Below are 8,547 nucleotides of genomic sequence, written 5' to 3'. Positions count from 1 at the left end.
TGTTTTGTTTAATTTTGTTTCTGTTTTCATTCCATCAACCTTCTTTGATCATTTAACACTTAAACAGAGCTCTTCTGTGAAGTAGCTTCAACAATCAAGTAAAAATAGTTCAACTATCACCTAGAATAAAATGATGTAATCTATTAAATCTAGATGATAATTAGTCATGTGAGAAAGTTTAGTGACTTTAGCTTCAATATTTTCAGAACTATTGAGCATTTTGAACCAAATGTAATGCATATCTTTATCTAAAATTCTTCAAAATGAATGAAGACTTTGTTTTAGAGTGAATAGGATTAAAAATATTAATGACTAGCTGATATCATTAGAATCATTTATTGTTTTTTAAGATTATGTGATTATTTCTTTCAACCTCTCTAAACAACACATTTGTTGTTTCTTGACCACAGTAGTTAATTCTCTGAATTTTTAGTTCTCTGTCAAAGAAATCAAACAGACATATCAAAGAGCAGCTCGGGTCTTAAGAGGTTAAATCACAGATCTAACATATAACACAGTTAGCAGCTATGCAACTTCTGTAGGGTTAAACCTTCCGTTCTCTTTGGGGTCCAGATGACTCCAACCACATATTGATGTGTGATTCCTTCCATGACAAATGTGGACAAAGGTGGACAGGATTTTATGTCTGCCATGGACATTAGTGAAACTCAAAAATCAATGATTAAAAAAAAGTTTAGCGTTTCTTGTGGGGTCCAGGTAACCCCTCTTTTAAGGTAAACGGGCTAAGGAGAACGGAAGGAATCACTTCATACTGCCAGTAGAGATAATTACGCAAGCCATAATTAGCATGAGTGGAAAACCAGCCAAAAAAGATCAAGAGGGAGAAACTTGAAATGACCTCCACATGTAACACCAGTCCTGTTATGAGGGTTTTCTAATTGTTGCCACTGAAGTGCACCTGTTGTTAATTCCATGAACACCAATACAGCTGAAATTGATTAACGAGGCCCTCAGCTGCTTAACCAACCAGAAAATTATCAGACAGGTTTAATTCAATTCATGCCAGGCCCAATAAAAAATATTCCTTTAATTTTTGTGAGCAGTATACTTATCTTGAGCCTCTTCTTAAAAACGCCTAGGGTCTCTGCAGCCCTGAGGCTCTCCGGCAGGCTGTTCCAGAGGTGAGGACCGTAATGATGAAACGAAGCCTCACCATGTGTTTTGGTCCTCTCCTTAGGAACAACTAAAAGGCCGGTGCCGGAGGACCTCAGGGTCCGCATGGGTTCATACTTTAAAAGAAGATCACTTAAATAAGAAGGCCCAAGACCATAAAAACATTTATAAACCATTAAGAGAATCTTAAAATCAATCCTGAAACGCACAGGGAGCCAATGCAGTGATTTTAAAACTGGTGTAATGTGTTCCCGCCCCCTGGTCCTCTTCAGAACTTGTGCCGCCGAGTTCCGAAGAAGTTGTAGATTTGACAGAGACTTTTGAGGTAAACCAGAGAGCAGGGCATTACAATAATCTAAACGACTAAAAATAAAAGCATGCATCAGCACCTCTGTGCTGGCAAGAGAGAGGAATGGGCGGACTCTGGTGATATTTTTAAGATGATAAAATCCTGTCTTATTGACGTTTTTGATATGCGGGATAAAATTCAGCTCAGAGTCAAAAAGAACGCCCAAATTCCTCACGCAGTGAGAAGGATTAAAATTATTGAGCTTGGGTAAAATCCTCTCTTGTCTTCAGGACCGATGATTAAAACTTGTGTTTTGTCCTGATTGAGTTGTAGGAAGTTTTCTGCCATCCATGATTTAATATCTAAAATACAGTTTAAAAGAGTGTTTATAGGTTCAAGGTCATCAGGAGACACGGCGATGTAAAGCTGAGTATCATCAGCATAGCTGTGAAAGTCAACGCCGTGTCTCCTGATGACATCCCCAAGAGGCAACATGTATAAATTAAAAAGTATAGGACCTAGAATTGACCCTGGGGGAACCCCACAACTTATTTTATGGATTCTTGAGGAGCATGTATCCAAACTTACATAAAAATGTCAATCTGGGGGACAGGAGTGGAACCAGTTAAGAACAGTACCTGAGAGGCCAACCCAACTCCTAAGTCTGTCTAATAAAATCTATTTGATTTGGCAAGATTTTACGTCGGATGCCCTTGACACAACCCTCTGTATTTATCCGGGCTTGGGACCGGCACAATGAGACCCTGGCTTGGCCCCCCTCGTGGCTACATTCTTAGTGTATGTCGGATGTCCTACATGAAGGACATCTGACTGATGTGATTTAAAATTTATTTGATACTTAACACTACAAAAACTGTAACTTTCTTGTGTTTGTGTCCCTGCAGACCTCCCCCAGCATCGGTTGACAGAAACGGAAGATCTCTGCAACCAGCAAAGGAACTTCAGAGTGGAACAGAATGATCCAGAATCTACACAGACAAAAGAGGAACTGAAGGAGCTAAAACTTCTACAAATTAAACAGGAGCAGGAGGAACCAGAACCTCCTCAGATAAAAGAGGAGCAGGAGGAACCAGAACCTCTACAGATAAAAGAGGAGCAGGAGGAACCAGAACCTCCACAGATAAAAGAGGAGCAGGAGGAACCAGAACCTCCTCAGATAAAAGAGGAGCAGGAGGAACCAGAACCTCAAGAGAATGAAGGAGAGCAAGAGGAACAAGAACTTCCACAGGTTGAAAATGCTCATAATATGTCTACCTACATGAAAACAAAGTCTGATGAAGGCCCTTATGTCTGTGAAGAATGTGGTAAAAGTTTTTGTTCCTGCTTCAAATTCAGAACTCATTTAAGGACTCACACAGAAAGGGGGCTTTTTTTATTTAAAGAAAGTGACAAATGTTTTAGCGGTGTATCTCATTTCAAAAGACACATAAGAACACAGACAACAGAGAAGACATTTTCTTGTAAAGAATGTGACAAAGGTTTTAGTCGAATATCTCATCTCAAAAGACACATGAGAACTCATACAGGAGAGAAGCCTTTTACGTGTAAAGAATGTGACAGAAAATTTAGCCAAAGCTCTCATCTTAAAATACACATGGCACTTCATACTGGAGAGAAACCTTTTACATGTGAACAATGTGACAGAAAATTTAGTCGAAAATCTACTCTCAAAAGACACATTGCAGTTCATACAGGAGAGAAGCCTTTTACGTGTACAGAGTGTGGCAGAAGTTTTAGTCAGATATGTAATCTCAAAACACACATGACGGCTCATATAGGAGAAAAGCCTTTTACGTGTAAAGAATGTGACAGAAGTTTTAACCGAATATCTCATCTCAAAAGACACATGATAGCTCATACAGGAGAGAAGCTTTTTATGTGTAAAGAATGTGACTGGAGTTTTAATCGAATATGTACTCTCAAAAGACACATGAAGATACATACAGGAGAGAAGCCTTTTACGTGTACAGAGTGTGGCAGAAGTTTTAGTCAGATATGTAATCTCAAAACACACATGACGGCTCATACAGGAGAAAAGCCTTTTACGTGTAAAGAATGTGACAGAAGTTTTAACCGAATATCTCATCTCAAAAGACACATGATAGCTCATACGGGAGAGAAGCTTTTTATGTGTAAAGAATGTGACTGGAGTTTTAATCGAATATGTACTCTCAAAAGACACATGAAGATACATACAGGAGAGAAGCCTCTTACGTATAAAGAATGCAATGCACGTTTTAATTCAATCCAATCCATGAAATCGACTGGGTCCTCACATTCATACGTATGAACGTGGGGGAACAGCTCCTTCCAGGAAGTGTGTACGCTGCCAGCACTGCGCTCAGGTTAAACGCCTTCAAAATACTTTAATTTTAGCATCGACTCTGAGAAGAAGAAACAACAAAGACTCACTCCCGAGACCGGCTCTAGGTTAAAGTCATGAAATGAGACCAGCCACAAAGAGAAAAGGCTGTGCTTCAGTGAACAATTGCATCCAGATATGAAAAGCAGCTTGCGGAAATACAGTATTCCGACTTTTTCACAGGGGTTAATGATCAAAGACATCTGCGAATATGGAAGGGGGGCATTTGCTCCCATCTGGAGAAATTCCAAAATCACCTTTAGAAACAAAAGTTACATACAAGCGTCTTGAGTTGTCTGGGTTTTTGTGTCGAACCAGAAAAGTAATAGAAACATTTTAGTGAAACAGTAAAAAGTGAATAAGCATTGGAACACTGCAACTCGTTTCATTTAAAAATGTTAATGAAATACACTTGTAAAAAGATCTTTTTTTTAATTATGACAGTAAAAATGTACTTTTAAGGAAATTTTATTGTTAGTTTTTTTCTTTTTGGAGATGTTTGTGCTGTTATTATATTGCTAAGGTAACCATAGTCATTATGGTTTATGTTGAGACAATGCTGTCTAAGTGTGTTACCATAAAGACACTAGAAATATTTTTACATGTCTCTAATTCTTTTTTACAGTTTTTATGTGATTTGTGAACATTGTCTAAATATAAAATAATTCTAGTTTATATTTTGTTAAGTCATGTTAGCAGATAATAGTTTTGTGAAGAAAAGGTTTAGTAAACATGTATGTTAACTGGCTCAAAATTTGTATCTCATTTTGAATAAATTTCCTATCTTGATAATTACCTCAGGGTCAGCTGATGTTCTGTTTATTTTAGTGAAATACATGCCCACAGTTTTAGAGATGTTAAGTTGCAGACAGCATTCCTGCAGCCAAGTTGTGACATAAGATATAGTTTTAGTGAGTTTAACAGCAGTGGCGTCTTTGGAGCAGCTGTGAACGAAAAAAACAATTGCTCAAAATAAAGAATTGATGCATTTGAATTTGTGATGATTCTATAATCACGAGTTTCATTTACTGAACTGATGGAAACAAAATATTTAACTTATCATGAAATGCATTCTTTTAGACATTCCACTGAATAGAAATGTGTTGTTTTGAATTCTCAAAGTCAGATTAAATAAAAAAAATGATGATGTTTACTTCTTGTTGGTTGGTTTTTACTATTAGATTTTCGTATTTCATTATATATTTTTCAGATGTTAATTTAATCATTGTGGTTGTAGTTTATGCTGAGACGATGTTGCCTTAGTCTGTGTGTGACCATGACAACACATATTTGTACACAACTCTAATTCTTATGGAGTCTGGAAAGAGCTAAAATTAAATAAATATATGCACCATTAAATAAATAAATAAATGTGTCATTAATTATTCAAAAGTGGCAATAAATAAAAAAATGTTGAAATGTTATTTCAATAAATAATTGTTGAAATGTGGCATTAAAATATTAAAATAGAACATTTAAATATTTCATGACATGTATTTATTTCATTGCCATTGTGGGTTAAGAGATAAGATATACAGTTACATTGTGAAATTAAAAAAGCATTTTCAGTATTGATTTTTATTTTAAATTATGAGTCATAAACACTTTCATAGAAATATTTTATCAAATCATGAAATCAATTAATAAAACATGGAATTTAAAAAATGGACTTTTACTGAAATTTTAACAACTTGAATGGCCATTTGGTTTATTTAATACAGTTTTTAAACAATTGTTGACACATTTATTAAATAATTTAATGGTGTAAATATTTACTTCAATTTGTCTATCAGTTTATACTGGACCATGACATAATGAAATAAGTCATGTTAAATGTAAAACTAGATATAGTTTTCATATATATTTTTTGTGTGTGTGTGAAAACTGAACTGCTATGTATTTTACATTCTTCCTCAGTCCAATATGTGTGTGCTATGTTTTAAAAAATATACAGAATGAGTTTTTATTATTATTATTATAGAGAAATCATTTTAGATTTCTGAAGGGGGGATGCATAAATTCAGAGTCAATTTATATAAGCTTACAAAATACAGTTCATAAAAGCACACACGGTCTATGGATTTTATTTTATTTTTTTTAATGACTTGAAACAATAATAGTGGGACTGTGACTCAAATGGGGACTTGTTAGTCTTGACTTGTGACTTGACTTGGGACTTGACTCCGACTTGAGGACAAAGACTTGAGACTTACTTAAGACTTACAAAACAATGACTTGGTCCCACCTCTGCCGTACAACATCAAGAAACAGTTCTTAGGAAATGAAGGAGGCGACAAACTGAGAGAATATAAGAACTTCAATGTCAGATTGATAAGAACCACCAAAGTTTCTGTGTTTGGCACGAAACAGGTTATGTAATCAGCTCAAACATCCATAAATTCGGAAAAAAAACGTATAAAGAAACTCCAATTTCACTATATGAAGATGAGTTGAGTTGAAGACCTACTGGTCTTTCAATAATTCCAAATGTGTGAACGTGTTAACTTAAATGTGGTGAAATAATCAAAGTTGTATTCACAACCAATGAGTTTTACACTGTGTAATATGCAAGAATAATTACTGAAATGTGAAATGAATCAAATGTTACAAAAGTATGTCTTTGTGTATGTTTTTTTTTATTCTCTAATCACCGCATTTCATCATTTCTATAGGGAGTTTGAAAAATCTGTTTTATCGTCTTGTGTTGTCCACAATCTATTCTTGAAATAAACAAGAGCAGTCAATCAACCAATATTTTTTGGATTGCTATGAAAAGCGTACCTCTGTGGCAATGAAGAAAAGGAGACTTCTTATCTTCAGAACATGAAGCTTTATTCACTCATTTGAGGCCCTTTGGGTTTGACGAAAAACAATTAGAATAAATGATGGTTTTGTAGAATTGGTTCGTTTACTTTAATTATTTACATTTTGTTCTTCATCCTTAGATGTAAACAAAACTGAGCAAAAAGATGGTAAAATGTTTCATCTGCTATCAGAGCGGATTATTATCAGAATGACATAACTTTATTGCATATTCATTCATTTATTCATCTTCTTGTCCGGTTCTTCCCTTTCGGGGTCGCGGGGGTGCCGGAGCCTAACCCGGCTACTGATGGGCAAAGGCGGGGTACACCCTGGACAGGTCACCAGTCTGTCTCAGTATTGCATATCGTTTTAAAAGTATTTTTATTCTACATCAAAGTTGTTGTGTTTGTATTCAATAGTCAAAGGAGAAAAAAGATGAAGGAATACTAGAGTAATGATTGAAAATACATTATTACATGTTTAGTTCAAGTAAATCTGCTGCAGCTGCAGGATCTGATCAAACACAAGATGATTTTATTTTGACAGGAACTTGTAAGAGCTTCTTCCAAAAGTAAAATAAGTTAATTTTATAAAGAAAAGCTCAATTGTAGAGATTATTTAAAGCTATATTTTATTAATATATGTCTTAATGGCTACAAAAACATCAATAAATTGTATTTTTCTAACTCTGAGGTGGGACTTTGTGGCTCTTGTTGGATTTTAGTCCATAAGAAACTGGATCATATGGATCTTTTAGCATTAAACCTTGCAGACCCCTGGACTAGATATTGATAATACAAAGGAAGAATTTAGAGTCTGCAGGAAAATAATTCCATGTAGATCCTCCTCCACAAGAAACTTATAAACATCCGAGAGAACCTCTAAAACAGATCAGAGAACAAAAGATACCAGATCAGCTCCTTGTCTTCCTCTACCGGTGACACTTTTGAAATAAAGAGGAAGATTCTGAGGAGATCTGAAGATTAATCTGATTATGCTGTTTTTTAAGGTTACAATTTTTCCCTGGAAAATCATTTTATTGTGAAGTATTTTTAAATCAAAACACAAATATTTGGGTTATTGTGAGCAGGAAGGACCAAAGTACGTTTTAAACTGGCAGCGGACATCTCTATTGGTTTGTCCTAACACAAACAACAACTTATAAAGGCACTTCAACAGAAAAAGAGTTTTTGTTTCTTTTTAATGTGAAGCTCTTTGACGGCTACACAGTAGCTGCTAACTGCTACATGCTAGCGCTGTGATTTACCCCTTTAGGACCCCAGCTGTCCTTTGATATGCCTGTCTTATTTATCTGACAGAGAAATAACAGTTAAGAAAATTAACTACTGTGGTAATAAAACCAAAAATGTGATGTCTTAAGAACTTAAAAAAGAAGCACATAATCTTAATAAATAAAACTAATAAATTAAAACTAATAATGATATCAGCTATTCATGAACTCTTATCAAATTCAAGCTAAAACAAAGTATTTTCAAGAAATTTAAATGAGGTCAGGAATCACATTTGATTAAAAATGTTCAAAAGCTCTAAAGATATTAAAGCTCAGTGTTCTGTTGATATTTTCCTTGTTGCTGATGTAATTTTTAGTTTACAAAATCCCATTTTTCCGCCTAAGGTGTTGCTAACTAGAAACTCTAAAGCAAATTATTTTAGGAGCAGCCTGGAAAATAATTTTAAGAACCCAAAGCAATTCTGGAGGAAAGTGAATACCCTTACAGGCAAATCTACTAGAGCTCCAGAAAATATGATTATCAACAATGAAATTATTAATGACCCACTTGAAATAGCAAATGCCTTTTGTCAGCATTTTTGGAACAACTCTGGAACAACTGGAACAACCTCTCTCCATCACTACGCTCTATAAGATCTTTCCCAGCTTTTAGAAGAGCTCTTTTGGTTCATTTTGAACACACGT

General features: G+C 35.1%; 1 protein-coding gene across 1 annotated transcript in view; it reads left to right on the top strand.

Annotated features, from left to right (window-relative positions):
* LOC112139167 (gastrula zinc finger protein XlCGF57.1-like) overlaps positions 1 to 4,601 on the top strand; it is a gene marked incomplete at its 5' end in the record, with an annotated part of 13,791 nt that extends 9,190 nt beyond the window's left edge. The window contains one exon of the mRNA XM_024261861.2: positions 2,329 to 4,601. Within this exon, the coding sequence (XP_024117629.2) occupies positions 2,329 to 3,734 (1,406 nt within the window). The remainder of the gene's footprint in view (positions 1 to 2,328) is intronic.
* Positions 4,602 to 8,547: the final 3,946 nt, after the last annotated feature.

Source organism: Oryzias melastigma, unplaced genomic scaffold (genome assembly GCF_002922805.2).
Source record: "Oryzias melastigma strain HK-1 unplaced genomic scaffold, ASM292280v2 sc00595, whole genome shotgun sequence".
Classification (NCBI taxonomy): Eukaryota; Metazoa; Chordata; class Actinopteri; order Beloniformes; family Adrianichthyidae; genus Oryzias; species Oryzias melastigma.
This window is presented reverse-complemented; position numbering and strand designations above follow the sequence as displayed.